This window comes from Macrotis lagotis, chromosome 1 (assembly GCF_037893015.1).
Source record: "Macrotis lagotis isolate mMagLag1 chromosome 1, bilby.v1.9.chrom.fasta, whole genome shotgun sequence".
Classification (NCBI taxonomy): domain Eukaryota; kingdom Metazoa; phylum Chordata; class Mammalia; order Peramelemorphia; family Peramelidae; genus Macrotis; species Macrotis lagotis.
The window spans coordinates 735,233,832-735,254,478 of NC_133658.1; the positions used below are offsets into that span (position 1 = coordinate 735,233,832).

Here is a 20,647-nt window from a genome sequence, read left to right on the forward strand (position 1 = left end):
GGCTGCCAAAGTGGATTCCTCAGCATGCTGATCTTCAAGGGCCATGCACATCCCTTGTTACCATGCCACTTGGAGTGGGCCTGATGAGCTTATTAATTCTTTTTTCCTGGTGGCAGCATGACTGTCACATGAGCTAGAACTTCTTTCTGTGTATATGTTTAAAGAATGATCATACCTTCTCACCTCCTTTGTCTTCTGCACACCAGCAGGCCAGACATTTCTGAGACTAGGTCATGCAAATGAGTCCTTGTTCACACGGAACCATTGCATAGCATGTTCAGTCATGGTAATTAATTTAGATTTGACAAAAAAATACATAAATTAGCAAAGAGAAGAAAGCTTGGTGCCTGGGAAAAGTTCGCATCCTAAAAAGATCGACCTTGGGATTTTTTTTGGAAATAAAGGAATTATGCACATCGCTCCGTGAAAAGAGTTCTTTAACAATCGAGCAAGCATTATTATTAAACACCTACTATGTGCTGGTACTCTACCAAGCTCTGAGGGACAAAGTCAAGAACCAAAGTAGTCTCTACATGCAGGAAGTTTACAATCTAGAGTGACATGACTAATTCTTATGTAATTTCTTCTGACTGATGTAAAGTGCCCAAAGATAAAAGTTCCACCATTTCTTGATTTATTACCACTAAAGTGACACAATAATTGAATTTTGAGGAATCTTCTTTGTAAGCTAAAAATAAGATATTAATAAAGAATTGTTAATAAACTATATTTGTAATAAACTACCCTCCCCACTCAGAAAAAAAGATCCAGTGAAGAGCTATAGGTATTAGTGTTTTTTGAATGGTCATTCTGGAAATGTTCAATAGCTTTACATAGATAGATATAGATACATACATACATACATACATACATACATACATACATATAAAAATATATAGATATAGATAAAACTGAGGACTATACAAACATGTCAGTGGGTAATAAGAAGGAAACCTACAGAGTGCTTGTATTATGTATTCTTTGAGGTAAAGTGAGAAGTTTCTGAAGTCTGAATCACTCCCTAAAGTAAAGATTTTATCATTATAATAAAAAATTTGTTCACAAATCAAGGCAATATATAGTACCTAGTTTATTATAGAGAATCCTCAAAAGTTTCTTAAATGGAGGTATGTTCTGTATTGTAGCCAAGCACAGGATGAATAGTAAATTATCAGTTGATCATTCATCAAATGGTCCACAGCAGAACATTAGCTATCAGAGAATGAGCTCTACCTCTGTAACTACAGATGTTGAAAAACCCTACAGGCTTCTAGGCAGTTCTTTTCATGACTAGCTATTGAAATTTTTACCATTACCCCATCTTGTTTATTAGGGATAGGAACGGTGAAAAAGTAGTTTTTAAAAAGAGGGAAAGAACCCCAAACATCTTGCAGGGACATGCTAGAAAGGGAAGGATTTAACTTTTTTTCAAGGTTATCTTGGGAAATTTAAAGGGATTTCCATATTTATTCAGGACTTTTTATGATAGTATGAGCAATATATTTCTGCTGTTTGCAGGGATACTTTTGAAAAGAGACAAAATTTTATTGATGGTTCTTCCTTGTTCAGTATTTTAAAGTAGATTGAAACAGTCTTTCAGAAGGAAGTTGGAGCCTGCATTGTATGTGCCTCTGTCTAGACTTTGCTCACCTTCCTCATTCATGTTTACATATTGTCTAGTCATCATAAAAAAACTTAACAACATTGTAGCTTGTGATTTTTTTTTTGGTGTGTGTTCAGTGTTTTCATAGACTCCTGTTTTCCTAAGTTCAGACTGCAAGCTCTTTTATCTATTTTCATCCATACAGATCCCCTGCTCCAATAGCTTGCATGAAGATGATATAAGGAATCCATCCCCCAACCCCACCTCCCAATGAGTTTGTTTTTCCTCTCTCCTCCTAATTGTTCCCAGATTTTCTGTGTGGTCCATCTACAAATGAGATAACTGAGAAAGTGCTCCAGTCTGCTAAAGTGTTGGCTTTATGCTTATGTTATAGCCTTCTGACTTTGGCCTCAGAAATGTTCTTCTTTATCTCCTTTATGTGAAGCTCAGTTCTCTCATATCTGCTTCCATTGGTGTACTTGCCCTTGGGCAGAGCAAAGCAGAGTATGGGAGAGGGAGGACTTCTTCAGCTGTGTTTTCTCCTTTTTAAATTTCTGAGACCATGACCTTCCAGATAGTTTAAAAATCTCTATAATTGCTGAGAGCTCCGTTATGGAGGTATAGCTTCCCTGCTGTCACTTCTCAGACCTGCTGAGGGCCCCTGCTGGCACCTCTGATATTCATGTTTAACCAGATACTTTCCAAGGAGAAAAATAAGTAACTGGAATCCATTTGTATCTAATGAGAGAGTAGTGGAGGGAAGAAGGATACATCTGTGGTAACCATAGATTTTCCAGTGCCCACTCTAGTAGTTGGAAGGGACTTTGCAAAGACACCAGGCATCATTAGACTTCTCTCCGGTTACTACACATAGGGTTTAGAGGGAGGTATTATCTAGTCTCTTGTGGAGAAGGCAGCTAACAAACATGTCATTAAAGATGAAGAGCCCTTAGCAGAGAATTCTTTCAATTTGCACAAGAATGAGCATGTCTGAGGCCAATCCTTTTAAAAGACCCAAGATGGCCAGAATTAGAAGCAGGTACCTTGTCTTAAGTGTGAATCAATCCTAGATGTTCAGAGCAGGGTCTCCCAAAGCACCTGAAAGTTCTTCAAGAACTCCTCAGTAAATTCTGCCTTGAATAGAAAAGAAGAAAGGAAGGTCTAGAGAGCTCATGCTCTTTTCCCATTAACATATCTAAACAGTAAGTTTATCAAATTAGATGTCATATTGAAAGGTGGCTATTGACTAACCTTAAGGGATTGAGATATGGGACAGGAAGAAGCAAAAAGGAAATTAAAGTAAGGCAATAGTCAATTCTTGTTATAAAGGCCAGAATGTGGGGAAGTTTTAATTCAAGAGTTCTGAAAAAATGGGAGATATAGTTCCTGCCCTCAAGGAACTTACATTCAACTAGGATGATACATGTACCCTATGACAAAAGAGAGAATTCTCATGAAAACTGTGTTTTGGGTAGTAGAAATACAGAGAAGAGAACAGGCTTGAATTCTACTCATCAAGATCAATGGCTTATTCATCCTAGTACCCAAGAATTTTTAGTTTGCCTAATAAGGAGATAATAGAAGTTTTAAAATAAAAGATAAGGAAGCAGAGCAGTGTTTGGTTATTAAGCAAAATGATTTTTCCCTTGCTTTAAATTCATTTAATAATATCCTTTGAGAGGGGAGAAGAAAAGAGGAACTGACAGAAGAAGGGAAGGAAGAAGGGGCAAAAGGGAAAGGGAAAGAAAGGGAAGGAAGAAGGGGTAAAAGGGAAAGGGAAAGAAAGGGAAGGGAGATTGGATATAAGGGGCAAACACACTGAAGGAAGTGGTATTCAGAAGCAAAATACTGGAAAATAGGGACAAGGTGAAAAAAAGAGTAAAAAAACAAACAGAGGAAAGATAGCATGGAGGGCAATAAAGAGTAATTGTAACTTTGATGAGCTCTCCCATAAAACGTAAGCAAATAGTAGAGTCAGAATTCTAAAATATGCTGCTTACAAGAAACTCATTTGAAGCAGAAAGATACATACAGAGTAAAGGTAAAAGGTTAGAGTAGAACATATTGTGCTTCAGCTGAAATGAAAAAGGCAGTCCTTATCTCAGACAAAGCAGCTGCAAAAATAGATCTCATTAAAAGAGACAAGGAAGGAAATTATATCTTCCTAAAAGGTACCATAGGCAAGGAAGCAATTTCAATACTAAATATGTATGCACCAAGTGATATAGCATCCAAATTCTTAGAGAGAAGCTGAATGAGTCAGTAAAACTCTACTGGAGGGAGACTTCAACCTCCCTCTCTCAGATTTAGATAAATCTAACCATAAACAAGAAGGAAGTTAAGGAGGTAAATAGAATGTTAGAAAACTTAAGACATGATAAGCTTTGGAGAAAATTGAATGGGGATAGAAAGGAATTTACTTTTTTTCCTACCGTACACAAAAATAGACCTACACAAAAATAGACCGTGTACTAAGGCATAAAAATCTTATAATCAAATGCAGAAAGGTGGAAATAGTGAATACTTCCTTTTCAGACCATAATGCAATAAAAAACACATACAATAACGAGCCATGGAGAAATAGCCCTAAACCTAATTGAAAACTAAATAACTTCATAATGTAAGCAAATAATAGAGTCAGAATTCTAAAATATGCTGAATGAATGGATCAAACAACAAATTATAGAATTAATGATTTCATCCTAGACAATGACAATAATGAGACAACAAGCTAAAACTTACGGGATACAGCCAAAGCAGTTATTAGGGAATATATTATGTCTCTAAATGCTTACATGAATAAAAATAAAGAGGAAATCAATGAACTGAGCATTACAGCTAAAAAAGTTAGAGAAAGAACAAATTAAAAATCCTCAAATACCAAATTAAAAATTCTAAAAATTAAAGGAAAAAATTAATAAAATTGAAAGCAAGAGAACTATTGAATTGATAAGACCAAGAGTTTGTTTTATGAGAAAATCAAGAAATAGATAAACCTTTGGTTAATTTGATTAAAAAAGAAAGAAAAGTATCCCTCATTTATTGGTACATTATATATTTTTTCACAAACTATCATATCCAGCAATATCTTTTAAACAACAATGGACAGTAGATGTATGAATGATGTATTTTACACTATATTTTGTAGAAAATCAAAATAAGTTACCTCTCTAACTTTTTTTGGGGGGGTGGCTTAACTTTTTGTCTTCCCTTTATTCCAGTATAATACCTCTTATGGGGATTTCCCATTTAGGGAAAGAGGTAGGGGGCGGGGTTGGGGAAACTATCTAATTCAGGTTAAAAGTTAAGGCTTTACTTTTAGAAATTTCTTTTAAAAGGTGTGGTTTAATTAAGATAATTCATAAAATGATGCTTTGATCATTTTCAAAAGTATGGAAAAAAGTTTTTGTTTTGGGGTTGTTTTTTTTGAGGGGAGGGAGATTGGTAGAGCAACAAGCAAGAAAAATAGTTTTAGTGGATGAAATTTTACCTTGTTACTTAATTTGCCTCTCATTTAAACCTAGTTCAGATCTGCAAACTAAACCTTCCCTTCCCTTCTAATCATCACTTTTGAGGGTAAGGGAGATGGGAGTGGGCAGTGAAGGGACAATTTTCTGTGCTTTGCTTCAGTTTAAATATCAAATGTTCCTAGTCCCTGCTCTTGCCTTTCACCAACAAGACCCTGGTATTTTCTTTCACTTAAGTGCTTTTCAACAAATATAACTTGTTCTTTTGTTTTTGTAAATGTAACTGCATGGCTAGCTTAGCATCTTAGAGCAAGTTTTCTTCTTTATCATCCCCTCCAGTATTCATAAATGAAAACAGAGTCATAGTCAGCTGGGTGATGCCCCTCTCTTTCCCCCACCCCATGCAAACACATGGACAGGGGAATAAGCTTATTCACTGGAGCCCTTGAAAGCAGAGTAAAGGGAGTCTTGATTCAGTATTTGCTGAAGTAGTTCAACCTAGTACTGCAAACTCCTCACCTTCAGGTTGGATTTGAAAAGCTAGAACCTGAGTCCAGGCCTCTTCAATGGTGTTTCTGTGGCCCATTGTGGGGTGTAACATGGGACAGGGTCTGAAGTCCATCAGTAAGCTTTCCAAACAAAAGATATTTATTCTCACTGCAAACTTAGTCTGATAATAAAATTCAAAAAAATTCAAAAACCTATAAATATATTTTGAATAAAGACTTAAATATATATTGTTTTGGCTTCTTAAATTTTAAATCCCTTTTTTCAGATGTTCCTACAATTTTAGTAAACAAACCTGTCTTAAAACCAACATTTTTCTATCTGCTTGGATCAGACTAGGGTTCCAATCATAGATTCAATTTATATTCGTTTGATGGTATGTCAAAACCAGAAGAACATCTAGTCTAATCACTCAATTGGATGAAAGAGAGAAGTGAGATCTCCAGGGACTTGCATAAGGTCAAACAGTTATTAGCAGAACTAGACCTTGAAGTCAGGTCTCCTGTATGCCAGTACCATACTCATTCTACCCTCTCTGTTTTTTATTTTTATTTTTTTGGTTTTTGTAAGGCAGTGAGGTTAAGTGACGTGCCCAAGGTCACACAGCTAAGTAAATATTAAGTATCAGAGGCAGGTTTTGAACTCAGGCCCTCCTGACTCCAAGGCTAATACTTTATTCACTTGGTCACCTAGCTGCCCCATTCCACCCTCTTTATTGTATGACCTTGGCCAAATCACTTAACTTCTCTGTTTAGGAAGGCAGCCACAGTGTAGTTGAACTAATAATTTGGGAGTCAGAGGACCCCTGGATTCAGATCTTGCCTCTGACATTATCAATATGACACTGAAGCAAGTCACCTCTTCTGAGTCACTTTCCTCATTTGTAAAATGCGTCAGTTGGACTTCAAAGACAGTTAAAGACCTTTTAATTCTAGAGCTAGAATCCAATGATCTAAGAAGGAATAAAGAAAAAAATTCAAAAGTTACTAAAGCTAGAGAAGTCAGTTAAAAAAACAAGTATGGCATCAGTGATGGAGTATTTGGAGTAACTTGAATACCACAAGTCATTTTCATATTCAGAAGGTGGGGGGAGCAGGGAGAGAAACTGAGAAATAGATGGCTATCCAGAAATCATAAATCTAAGACTGGCATTCTTAAAATAATCTATGTATAGTAAGTATCCTGTAAGAAATGCTGAGGTTGGGGTGGCTAGGCGACGCAGTGGATGGAGCACTGGCCCTGGAGTCAGGAGTACCTGAGTTCAAATTTGACCTCAAACACTTAATAATTACCTAGCTGTGTGGCCTTGGGCAAGCCACTTAAACCTATTGCCTTGCAAAAAAAAAAAACAACTAAAAAAAAATGCGTGGTTGTTTTCAACAAGAATAGAATTGGAAAAAATATACAATATTATTTTATGAAGTCCTGAAGTCTAGAAAGAATATGAAGGGAAACCTACCAACAGTCAGGAGCAAAGTAACATATTAGGGGCAAAAGAAAGTTACATTAATATAGTCCAGAAAAGAGGAGTCTTATTGGAAAATATGAATGAAATGCCTTCCATGGAATATTTGAAAAGAATAAGATATATTTCTAGTACAAAACTTTAATATAAAATTGAGTTGGATGGAGGGGATGAAGGAAGAGTTTTAATTATAAGGGAAAGTTCTTAGTTAAATGAATGATAGGACAGTGAACTTGACCATCAAAGGAGATTGATTTAAATCCCCATCCTTACAGACAAAAACTCAGAAACAGGTAAAAGAAGCATTAGTGAAACAAAGGAAATGAATGGTCCAGGAAATGACACTAGATTATCCAAATGGGATTTCCTGGTGACCATATTTGCATTAAAGATGCAGGAACCAGATGAAGAAAGTCAAAGTTAAAGAAACAAAAAATCACATATAACTAAAGATATCTGAGGTCTTTAGGTCCATTGGTCCAGTTTTTAATGAATAAAATAGCTTTAAACTACCATTCATGTAAAATAAAGCAAAATAAGGTTTAATTCACATTAACACAAATGCCTTTGTGGTTGATTTAAGTGGGAAAAGTAATTTTGTTAAAAAGCTCAGTACTATAGTGAGGGTTTAATTACTGCATTCTCACACAATACTTGAGAGGTATGGTGTCCAGCCTTTTTACAGAGAAGGGAAGATAATACATTATTTCAAAATGGTAAAATTTTACTAAGGTTCCCTAATGGTTGATACAAGAGGGGCACTCTGGATCCTTATACACTCATTTTTGCCTTTTATCTTGAAAGCAATAATCACATGTAAACTACCATCTTTCCTGACAAATATGTACTTCTGTGGGATCAGTTCCACTCCCATGGCAAGCTTCAGCAACAGCTTAATTAGTGCTGATGGTTGGTTGAACCCTTTCAGAAAACACCCAGGAACCATTTGGCTCCTTTTGTAAAATGTCGATTGCATTTGCCCCACATGGTCAGCAAATAGAAGCAGTGGAAGACCGATTTACAGAAGAAAAGATTATTTCATTATGCTGTTTACATAGTGGAGATATCAGCATTAAACATTCCAGCTAGAGATGGTTCTTTAAGAGGTTTTTCAGAAGATCTTAGTTGATTACATTTCTGCTTCATTATCAGTAGGTTGTTTGCTTTTCAATTTAAGGACCCTCCTCTGGGTCTGTCTCTCTCTTTCTCTCCTCCTGCTCTGATTGATCTCAGAAATTAAAACATTCCAGTTAGTTGGTAACTGATAACCAGAAACCCCTCCTAAAATTGAGTTACAACTTGGACATAATCCTACAGAAACCTGACTCTTCTCATTGTTTTGTGGGCAATCCCAAAATACCTGAGATAAAATGGATTTATTTGGAGTTCTTAGTGTGCAAGATGATTAGGCTTTCCCTCCTGTACTCACTGAATGCAATGGACTAACCAGTTTTAAGGAAAGAATGAATTTAAGGAAAATCCTGGGTAATTTTGAATTCAGATTTGAATTTGTGAACACCCACAGCATCCTGAGCAGATTTCACTGCACCATGCACTCTTCCTTTTGTTCTCTATAGCCTAGAAACCATTAACATTTTTTCAGTGGTAATGGGTTAGATACCTTGAAAATCCATTGTTCCATGCCTGTCTGGATCAGGATAGAGATGGGTGGGACTAGAGATGGAATTTTTTTGGTATAGAGAATTCCAGGTAAGGAAACTCCCTCCACCAAACATCCCTCTGCAGAGGGCTGCCTAGTTAACTGAGAAGGTAAGTGACTTGCCCAGTGCCCTAGTATGTATCAAAGGCAGAATTTAGACCCTGATCTTCCTGGTTTTGATATCAGATCTTTAGCCACTAATCCAGGCTGCCACTTTTCTCTTTTATTATTTAGCAGGTATGTAGCTCAGTGAAATCACGAAGAGCTGAGTACAAATCCAGCCTCGCATACATATACTAGCTGTGTGACCCTGGGCATTTAACTATTGTTTGCCCAGTTTCCTTAGCAGTAAAATGGAATCATAATAGCACCTACTTCCTAGGGTAGTTGTGGAGATCAAACGAGATATTTGTAAAGTACCTCACATAGGGTCTGGCCCACAGTAGATCTTAATTAATGCTTGTTTCCTTCCTTGTAAAGAGCCTATTACATGCAAGGCAGCTTGCTAAACTCTAGAGATTCAGTGAAAGCCAAAATAGTCCCTGGCTCCTGGGTCAAGGAAGGAATAGGGGGGAATGTTTAATCAAACTTGGAGTTCTGGATGGCCTGGGGAGCTGAGCTCAGTTAATCTTCCTTTTGTATTATGCTCATAATGCTAGTGTTTATCCAAGTCATACCTCCTCCTTGCCCAGCTTAACACTCCTTGGGTGGTGTTACTTGGGTAATATTCACACTTACTAATGAGTAACTCCTTGGGTTCCTTCTTGGACAGGAGAAGGAAACAGTTTCTTCTCTAGACCCACAGTAATTAAGCAATAAGTTATCCAGTCAGTAAGGCCAGTCTTATGAATGACAGATTCTGGACAAAGGAGGAAAGTTCACAGTCTTCCTAAGACAGCCCCCTCCCATGTCTAAACTGTCGATGTTTACACATGGACTGAGCCACAAATATAGACATTGTGGTTGCCTTGAACTATTGGAGTTACCAGAGCAAAACTAAGGAAATATGAAAACTTGGATTAAAATGCAGATAAAATATGAGGCTAAACTTGACCTCACAGTTTTCTTTTAGGAATGGGCCTGATGAGATAGAGGGGAAAAAGTTATATTCAGAAGTTAGTTTGAACAACCATGTCAAAACCTTAATCTCCTGTTTTAATAAAATAAAAGATATAATAATAAGCAACACCACAGAGGTCAGGAGGTACAAATTAAGGTTATGGAATATATAACTGAGAATCTGCTAGAAATATAGGAAGAATTAAAAGATGAAGAGACAGGCAAAAAAGGACTAGGGGATGACTTAAGCTAAGGATAGAGATAAAGGAATTCAATAGAATGGGAAACATCCAGATCAGGAAGCCCTCAGGACCCTTTTTGTAGAATATAGTTTTGGAGAGGAACTGAGAACACTTAGCAGTGAAGTGGCTTGACCAAGGCCACACAGCCATGGGAGACTAAGGAGTGGTTTGATCTGTTTTTCCTAGCCTCACCTTAGTCACTAAGTCTCCATTATCATGAAGGCAAAACCAGGCTAAGTGTGAACATTCTCATTCTTTTTAAATTGTGTCTGAGTCATCTGATTAGAGCTGTAAAGTTTCTAAATCTCAACATCATAGGGAGGGGAAGGGAGCCCATTTATCCTTGGAGGGATTAGGGAAAGGAGAGGATCCCAAAATTTTACAGAGATAATTGTATTAAATTTGGTTTCAAAAAATCAGTCCTACAAAATGTAAGATGGGGAGCATATGGCTATATAGTACCTCACTTGAAAAAGAATCTCCATATGAATTATCATTTGATATAGCAGTAAAAAAAAAAATCCCTAATAAGTTGTATTGAAAGAGTCTCCAGAACTAGAGAGGACAACAATACTACTGAAGTCCTCTAATGACACCCATCTGGAAGATTTCATTCAGTTCCACCCATCAAAATCAGAATCCAGAGGAAAGCAACCATAATGATGAAGATCTTTGAGGATCAATCAAAGGGACAAGAAGGGCTGAACCTGAAGAAGAAAAGTCTTCTGTAGCAGCAGATTTAGGGGAATCATGCTAGCTATGGAGAGGATGCTAGATTGTGAGACAGGAAGATCTGAGATCAAATTTAATTTCAGATACTTAACAACAGTGTATCTCTGTGCAAGTCAATAAACCTCTCTGCTTGTCCCAGTATTCTCATCTGAAAAATGGGGATAATAGTAGTTCCTTACCTCCCAAGGTTAACATGAGTATAAACCAAGATAATATTTACAAAACACTTTGCAAATTCAAAAGAGCTTTATAAATGCGAGTTATTATTGTTGATATTGTTATTCAAGTAGTCGAAGAGAGCTATCATGGCAGTGAATTAGATTGACTAAGGTTGAACCCCAAAAATCAAAGCTAGGGACAGTGGAGGTAAACTGAAGTTAGACTTGGGGGCAGCCTTCCTCACCACTAAAACTATACAAAAGTGGAATGGGCCCCCAGGGGATGGAGGTGGCTCCTGTTTCCTGAAAATTTTCCAGCAAAGGAGGGACTATAACTTTTTTTTGAGATGGTAAAGGGACAAAATAGCTGCCAAGATCCTTTATCATTTGGAGATTCTGTGCTCTTTTTTTTTTACCCATTTAGAAGCCATGCAAGACACGTGGCTTTATATAGTCTTTAGTATTTTGAATAGAAAAAAAATCTTACTCAAGGAATATCAGTTAGGCAAAAATGGTAGAATAATTTTGGACAGTAAATCCTTCTAGTTGGCATATTTAGCTTTTTTATAGTGGTGTTCAAAAAAAGCAAATTGTATTTTCAAGAAGTTGTTAATTTCTTGCAGCCCCTACCATATCCTCTGCCCCCTATATTCAAGTGTCATGCTGACTAGAAATGAAAACTTTTAAGAGTCGTTTGCATACCGTCCTTATCTGTAGTTGGTCATTCAAGGGTGTTCCCTGGTCAGTCCTCTGGTGTTGATATTTCTGAAACAGGCTTAAGGAAGACCACACCTGGATAGAGAACATGGGAAAGGCACTTTGTTGAACATTCTTCCTTGTGGTCTCCCAAACATACAATGAAGGATGTTTTCAATGTCTCAAGGGTACTTTATATACATATCCTTGTGCTATTTGGAGGCATGTATATCATTTGGGAGTATTTATAAACCTCACTATGGTTATTTTGCATCAGCAAAATAGCATTTGCAACTTGGGAAAATGCCCCTATGCTAGAAATTGACCTCAGGCCTTTTTTTTCTGAAGAGTGACTATGGTTGTTGTTATTGTTTTTGTTCTTATTGTTGTATCATTTCAGTCCTATCCTACTTTTCTTCCTGATTCTATTTGGTATTTTCTTGGCAAAGTTACAGGAGTTTTTGGCCATTTCCCTCTCCAGATGAGCAAGGGGAGGCAAATAGAGTACAAGTGACTTGCCCAGGGTCATACAGCAAGTAAATTTCTGAAGCTGGCTTTGAGCTCAGAAAAATGAATCTTTCTTGACTCTAGGCCCAGCACTCTCTCCACTGTGCCAGCTGAGTTACACACAGCACATGTATATATACTTGTAATAGTGTCTTCAGGCCTCAGAGCACTGCCAGGACCAGGTAGGACATTTTGCTGCAATATATAGAATTTGTATTAATATGGAAATTGAATTATTTGTATTATGAAAATAGCCTGGTTCAGATAAAATATAGTTTCTGAAAACACATCAAGTTAAATACTTATCTTTTAATAAAGATCACTTTCTGCTTCCTGTGGATTTCAGAGTCATGTAGTTGGTTTGCTCACTGACTCATCCTTAGCCTCTGAGCATTCTGAGCAAGCAGGTAATAAACCCCTTGTTTCTAATCTTTACAATAATAAATGGATGCTACTGGCAATGTCATTCTATTCTCAGCTCTTTGAGGCCTAGAAAGGAAAGATGGAAATATACTTGGGCTCTAAAATTCTATGAAATTTGAGATATTCACCAGCATTGAGATCAAAGGTCAACCAGAAGAAGCCCCAGAAGCAAAGAAGTTATCCTCTTTACTTTTATTTAGAAAAAAATACAACAGAATGAGTGCACTGATTTTACAGTCTTATGTTACATTCTCACAATTCATAATTTGGGGTTTTTTAGTCACTTAGAAGGTGCAAAGACTAGGTTAAGAACTTAGATGCTACTTTAAAATATAATAGAAATTATTCTAGTAGAGGGAGAGACTTTTTCATCTTAGTCTTCTACTTACGCACTCTCTTTCCTTTCTCTGTAGTAGACTCCACTGCAGTAAGCCTTTCTACCTTCTAACTCCTAAAAGAGGAGGAGAGGATAATTCAACTGAGCCTACCAGGGCAAATCTGGAGAATGGAGGAGATGCTTCTTGGGGAGCAATAAGCATGGAAATTTTTAAGAAAATTGTTGCCAGTAATTTTGTTAGTGCTGTTTAGAGCAAGGGAAATGAATTAGATGACCTCTCAAAACCTCTCATTTCTCTGTTTATGATTCTTGAGTGAATCCAAATCTTTACAACTCTGTGGATTTATTTCATATGTGCAAACCTCCCTCTAATGAATTCTTGACAGGAATTGAGGATCAAAAGATTTTAAGCTGGATCACCTAGTCAAACCTTCTCTTTTTTTGCAGATAGAAACTAAGGTTCAGAAAGGTTGGAACTTTTCCAAAGTAATGAGTAGTAAAAATTTGAATCCAGCTCTCCTAACTCCCAATTCATTACTCATTCCATTATGCCATGAAAAGATTAATGATTTGCCTCTGTCCACCATGGGTTTTAGCCAACTATCAAGAGATACCACATTAAGTCTACCATATGTTACAGATGCAGTTCTTGAATAGTTGTTAAATTAGGATTAGTACAGAATAACTAATACTAGTCAATTTTGAGGGGTCCTGGTGTATAATTTTCTCATTACAACTTAAAGGGAAGAAACTTCCTTTACCCACCTTCATTAGCATGTGTTCTGCAACTTAAAAACATAGAAGATTGCTATAATGGTCTTATGGTCTAAGAAATTAAATGATTTATCCAATCCCAAACCAGTCAGGGATGAGATTTGAACCCAGGTTTTTCTAACTCCTAAGATGGGATCTTCTGTCCACTGTGCTGGGCTGCCTTTCATACCAGGCAGTGGAGAATTAAATTATTAAAAAGGGAGCATGGTATAGAAACAAGGAAAGGGGGCTGGGACACAGGCCCAAGTTCCAATATCCCATCTCCTTTTTATATTTCCACCTAACTTTTACCTCTCTGGTCTTGTTGTTAAAACTCTTTCAAAAATTGATTCTATTAAGTCTATTTCCTAATTCAGTGGGAAATATATATTTTTAAGTTAAAAAATCCAAGATTCCCTAAAACTCCCCAATGTTTTTCATTACCAACACTAACATTACTAAGCTACAAATAATCATCCCTACAGCCCTCTTCCCATATAGAAAGTCTGAGAGTTCATTGATTAAAATCACTTTCTTTTGAAGGAATATAACTTTCTCAAAAAGGACAGGATGGTGCAAGCAAATTTATTTGCAAGAGAAGTATTTGGAGATTTAACCTAGGTGCTGACAGGAACAGAGTGATGAGTAAAAAAAAGAAAGGAAAAAAAGTTGGTTCAAGATTATTGATAGTGAAATGCATGACCTACTAAATTAATGGGAATCCATCACACATTAATGATCAAGAAAGCCATGCTGAAATGCCTAAGTGTCCAGTCTGTGACTCCAAGAAGGATGTAATAAGCCTGGACCTCCCAATTCCTCAGTTGTTCCTATCACCTAAGAGTGACTTGTGTGGTAGCTCTTCAGGGAGGAACTTTTAAGTCACAATGAAGTATCACCTGTGAGTGGGAGAAAGCTAAGGTGTCAGTGTGCTGGGAAAGCGTTCTGCAAGCGATGAGAAAAGCGGTTATATATTTATTTGCCTCCGTTCTTGGCTCAGCCAGCATTCTGTGATACTGGGGCCTTTTATGACAACTCCAAGTCGTTGAGACCTGTGTCTATTTTATGTTTGCTGTATATTCAGACAGGGAAGGTATGGGCTGGCAGGCGTGGTGCCCACAAATCATCCTGCCAGAGGGCTTTTTTTAAAAACAACTCTGAGTAGGTTTTGACTGCCCATATTGCATTACTTCATATGGGATGATGGGAAAACAAATAATTTCAAATATTTGTGGTGATGTTACTAGACGCTGGAATTTTTTAGGAACATAAATAGATTCATGGGGGGGGGTGTTGCAGAGGAGGGGGAGAATGATGAGAGAACATCATCTGTTCTACTCCAGCTCCCAACTGAGCCTGAGCTTCCAGACATCATGGACATATGCTGCTTGCTCATGTAGCTGAAACATGCTTATTTCATATGTAGTCTATCTGTACATGTGTGCATATGTAGGACAACATCCAGACACATCTGTGTATGTTTGTGTGACAAGATGTCCATAGATTTGTATGGAATTCTCCCCCTGCCTTTCAGGATTCCCAGGGAGCCATTGCCTGAAGCTCACACCTGAACCCACCTTAAACTCCTCCTCTTGGTAAGCCTGGTTCTAGCCATCAACCTGTCTGTGATCTCCACCAGGACAAGGAGGTCAGACTCTGCCAGGCACCTTGAATCCTCATTAACGTTAATTAGTGCTCTCTAGGTTAATTGGTGGTGAAGCTCATCTTTTTTTAATTACTTGAACAAATGAACCCCAGGGACATTGTGGCCAGCTTTGAATTATTCTCTTTGTTTGGATGCTTCTCATTTGAATTTGTAAAGACAGATGTTTGTAGTCCAGACTGAAGGCCTGTTTGTTTTGGTGGGGTAGGAAGGGAAGAAAATAAAAGGCATTGGGACCTTAAAGAACCTTGAAAAATGAGTTCTCCTAAAAATTCTTATATTCACAGAAAAACATCAATTCATCTTTGATTTGAATTTTCTTAAGTTTAACTGGAAAAGGTGGAAGTAGTTTGTTTTAAAGGAAGGTAGTGTTTTGTTTTTTAGTAAAAAAATAAATGCAACCCTATTAGATCATTTAGCCATTTTCATGCTTATGCATATTCAATGTACTGTCTGATTTAATTTTCAGTGCCTCCAATGATGAAACTTTTACCCCTTCCCTTGGGAGTTTCCCCCATGGCTCAGAAATAGGCCCTTGTGTTTGACTTAACTTTTCTTTGCTCAATTCTATCACAGTAATTGGTTATAATAATAATAATATTAGTAACAACAATACTTGTTAGCACGTATATAGCCACAGTGATATGTACAGGCCATGGTGATAAACACTTTTTCAAATATCTCATTTGACCCTCATAACCCTGGAAGGTAGATGTCATTATTATTATCCCCATTTTACAGTTGAGGAAACTGAGGCAAACCATTTAAGTGACTCTCCCAAGGCCACACAAATATTAAGTATCCATGGCCAGATTTAAACTCAAGGTTTCCTGACTGCAGACCCATGGCTTTCTCTATTCCAAAACCTCTTCTTTATACCTTTTTACGTAAGAGATATGATAAATATTCAAATCAGAAGCCCTGGATTCAAGTTCCAGGTCTGGTGCTTACTAGTAATGCTGGCCAAGGAACAGGTCCCCTCCACTCCCTAAATCTCAAGTTCCCCATTTTTAAAATGGAGACAGATGCAAATCAATACTGTGTCATTGGGAGGAAAATGTTTTCCAAACTGTAACGTATGTGGATGTGAGCTATCACTGTTGTGTGGTATATTTATATCACCCAGCACCTTCTGACTTTCTCCCATAACAAAGATCTCATAATATATACTCAAGATTTCTAAGTAGACTACAGCAAGCCTTTGGCCTCTTTTGTTTCTCAAACCCTTATTCTCCAATGCATTTTTTCACCATCAACCCCTGTGCCTCCTTTTGCACTGAAGTTCCTGAGGAGTAAATTATGTGTTTACTTGGCTGGAAAATCTTGTCACATCCTTCATAGGTTTTTTCTACTTCTCTTCCAACATCTGCAGATGTTGGCACTGGAACTGCAATTTTCACATTTTGTTGTGTATTGTTGTTGTTGTTCAGCCGTGTCCAACTCTTCATGATCCCAACTGAGGTTTTCTTGGAAAAGATAATGGAATGATTTTCCATTTCTTTCTCTCATTCATTTTACAGATGAGGAAATTGAGGTCATCAGAGTTAAGTGATTGCCCAGGATCACACAGCTAGAAAATGTCTGAGGTTGGATTTGAACTCAGGTCTTCCCAACTCCAGGTTCAACTTTCTATTCGTAGCACCACATAGTTGCCCAGTTATCCTCATTGTGGTCTTTTTTTCTTAGTGTTCCTCACAAGTTCTATAAAATGAGATGGTTGAGGATCTCAGGAATGCTATTTTTTTGTTTCCTTTAAACCCAGAATAACATCAGTTCTTCCATTTCCTTTGTTTACCTCTCTTAGAACTTATAAATCATATTTCTATTTATCTGCAATTTCCTTCTGTCTTCCAGTTTCTTTCATCAGAAAGAAAACATTGGTAGACTTCATTTGTTTCATCAGCCTATCAGTTCATGAGTCATTGGATAAAGATCCCATAATAGAAGACCCATAGTTGAAATTAGTGTTTGTTGATAAGCTAAAGCATGATGAAATTGTGGGCAGTCCATCAGCAAGCATTTATCAAGCTCTTGCTTGCTATGTGCTAGATGCTATAATACTAGGAATACAAAGACAAAATCAGAGTAACTTCTTCCCTCAAGGAACTTTCATCCTGTATTTTTGCATGTGTGTGTGTGTGTGTGTGTGTGTGTGTGTGTGTGTGTGTGTGTATTTCTATCACCAGGACTGCACAAGGATGCAAAATTCAAGGCTAATCACTTTCTTGAAGTTTGGTCCTTGGGGCAGATAGGTGGCCCAGTGTTCTATCCACTGGATAGAGTGCTGGAGTAAGGAGGACCTGAGTTCAAATTTGACCTCATACACTTAATAATTGCCTAGCTATGAGATCTTAGGCAAATCACTTAACCCCATTGCCTTAAATAAAACTTAAAAAAATAAAAATAAGAAATATGGTCCTGTCAGAAGGTATTGGGATGATTTTCATCATCTCTAACTGAATCTATTGTTGGCCCCCAGAGCCTGTCAGTGAGGCTTCATTTTGAACTGGCCCTAGGAGGACTGCTAGAAGTCTGAAAAGTGTATGGAATTATTTTGTCCCTGTTTCAGGAGGATAGTTCCTCAATGGTAGCTCATTTTAATTCCATAAATATATTTGTGTCCAATAAATGAATATGGAGCAAGAAATTCTTTGGCAAAATTCATCCAGTCATTTACCCTGGTATTTATTGGTAGAGCCATATCAGTAGCTACCTTCATCATTTCTGTCTAATGGAAGCACAATTAGAAAATATTTATAGGTTAATAACCTTTGGCTCTTCTCCTTCTCTTGGTCAATATATCTGTGGAGCACTGAAAGTGGTCACAGAGTTGACAAGGGGTCAACCTAACAGGAGTAACTTCATGTTGTGAAAATTTCTTCATCCTCTTCCTTCACACAATTTGTTGTTCATTTTTACTTTTTACTTTTTTATTCTTAAGATTACTGTTATACTTGATCATAACCAACAAATTGAATAGGAAGAAATGACATTTCTCCCACTACAGACCTCTTTTGAGTTCTATGACATCAATTTGCAGAATCCTTCTGGAAGACATGAAAAGCATAAGAAATGTGCATGTGTCCAAGTTGGCAAATAGACTCTACTTAATACTAGGCTATTTATTTAAGGCTTTGTCAAGGAAAAAGATCCCTCATCTGTAAAATGGTCATCATAGTAATATTCTCCTAAAGTTAATGTGGACAGAGTGCTCTGCAGGCATAAAAGCAGTTACTGTGTCAAAGTTCAAGTGCTGATTGGACCAGAGGTGGTGTGTGTGTGTGTGTGTGTGTGTGTATGTATGTATGTATGTATATAGGGAATAAATGGCCTTGTGACAAGCACAAGACTCTTAGTCATTGTTGGCAAAATTCTTGCCAGAGCCTTCCTTAATAGACTGATTCTTCACCTGGAAGATGGGCACCCACCTGAGAGCCAGTGTGGCTTCAGAAAGGACTGAGGAATGATTAATATGGTGTTTACTGCCCAATAACTCCAGGAGAAATGCCAGAATTCTTGTTCAAGTGCATAGTGGACCAGAAGACCTCTGAGATCCCTTTCAATTTTGACATTTTGTGACATTTATTCATATAATAAGAGCTAGAGACAACAGAAGGATGGCCTAAGTGCCCCATTGGTACCCATAAAATGCAACAAGACCTTAACAAGAGGAAAACCCCTACCATGTTGGGCAGATCCTTGGTGGCAGATCCTTAGATTGATTAGAATTTCACAAGATGGGAGGGCAGCTAGGTGGCACAGTAGACAGAGCACCTGGCCCTGGAGTCAAGAGGACCTGAGTTCAAATCCAGGCTCAGACACTTAGCTGTGTAGGGCAAGTCACTTAACCCCCATTGCCTTGCCAAAAAAAGAAAAAAAGAATTCACAGAATAAGAAGGCATCAATGGATTGAGATCAATACTGATTTAAGTCCCTAAACTGATTCAAATCTCAGATCCAATGAAGTTTAGATAAAAATGTGGATTTAAGAAATCTAAGTCCCTTGACTCTTTCCTGCTATTTGTTCAACATCTTTTACTCCCAACTCAATCTAAGAGGGCTTAAGCTCTCATTATACAAAACAATATATCACAGTACTATATCATATGTAAAACTATCTTAGCTGAAATAGCCTTTATTATATACAACCCTACATCCAAAACTCCTCCTAGGACAGATTTCTTTCTCTTTACCAAAAGCAACTTTTCCCCACCTAAAACTGCTAAAGTCTCATATCCTTACCCCAAGATTAAGGTGCAATTTATTTTCTCTCTAAAGTAGGAGAAGCTGTTTTAGCCATGAGAAGAAGGTAAAGAATGATATTATGCTAATGTTCTCTAAACTCATAGGATCATATATTTAGAACTGGAAGAGGTCTCTAAGGATGTAGGACCCTACCCCCTCATTTTAAAGATAGAAAACTGAGGCATGAGAAGCTCCATGACCTGCACAGAGCTACAAAGTTCATAAATGCCAAAATTTGAATTCAAATTCAGGTTTGGCTTCCAATCCATGAGGTCCCTCTGCCCTTCCTCCTGTCTTTTCATCACTTGCTGCAAATATTGTTCCAGTGGTAGAGCAGCATCATGCAAATTATCTCTGGGTCATCACCACTGGTTTTTTAAGCATGTCTCCTTCCCTTGATTTCTGGTTTCTTAGGTTATTCCCAAACGTGTCTGTTTCAGTTGGAGGTTCTCTACTGTCGTGTCTGTCTACCTCCACAGCATCTTGTCGCTGATGGCTCTTGCCCACTCTCCTCTCCTAAATGTCATACTCACTTCTCTTTCCTTTATAATCTAGTGACTAGGACCTGACCTTTTCATAACCACCCAGGCTCCTAGTCCCATGGCTTCCCTCATTTGAGATAAGCATCACTACCTCATTCTAAGACTCATGAGGCAATGGTTTCCATATGCATCGGGGCTGTCATTCAAATTCTACCTTGCCTGCTCAGCTAATGAGGTCAGAAACAGTATTGCCTGTAATAGACTGATTCTCCCTTGGGTAATGTGCCTTTAGAAGAGATGTATTTGAGTTTCTTTCCACCCACCCCTCTTAAATACAATAGTTAGATAGCATTTATTAGCACCATTTTGAAAGGGGAAAACGGAACAGAAACATAAATAGAAAAAGAATTCATAGAATCCAACTGGGCTGAAAAACTTGGGGGGGGTAGGAGTTACTGATTTTTCTTTAACCCAGAAAGAGGCTAATATGGTACTACTTTTCAGCAGCAACCATCTTTAGAAATTGCTGCTATACTACTGTCTCAGGGGAAGTGAGTGACAGTACAGCATAGCCCCTTGGGGTTAGCCTATTCCTTTTTGACCTACCTTCCTACTGGGCACCTCCCCCATCTAGTCACCTAGACTCTA

The 20,647-nt window shown here is 37.6% G+C and overlaps 1 protein-coding gene across 5 annotated transcripts in view; it reads left to right on the plus strand.

Annotated features, from left to right (window-relative positions):
• The window catches only part of ATP8A2 (ATPase phospholipid transporting 8A2), an 865,734-nt gene that overhangs the window by 822,379 nt on the left and 22,708 nt on the right, over positions 1 to 20,647 (plus strand). Inside the window, exon 35 of one of the 5 annotated variants that reach the window (XM_074216188.1) lies at positions 1 to 20,647. This exon is cut by the window's right edge and continues 7,842 nt beyond it. The exons of the other annotated variants lie outside the window; for them this stretch is intronic. Coding sequence (XP_074072289.1) covers positions 1 to 31 — 31 coding nt within the window. The 3' untranslated portion in view covers positions 32 to 20,647. 5 annotated transcript variants of the gene reach the window in all.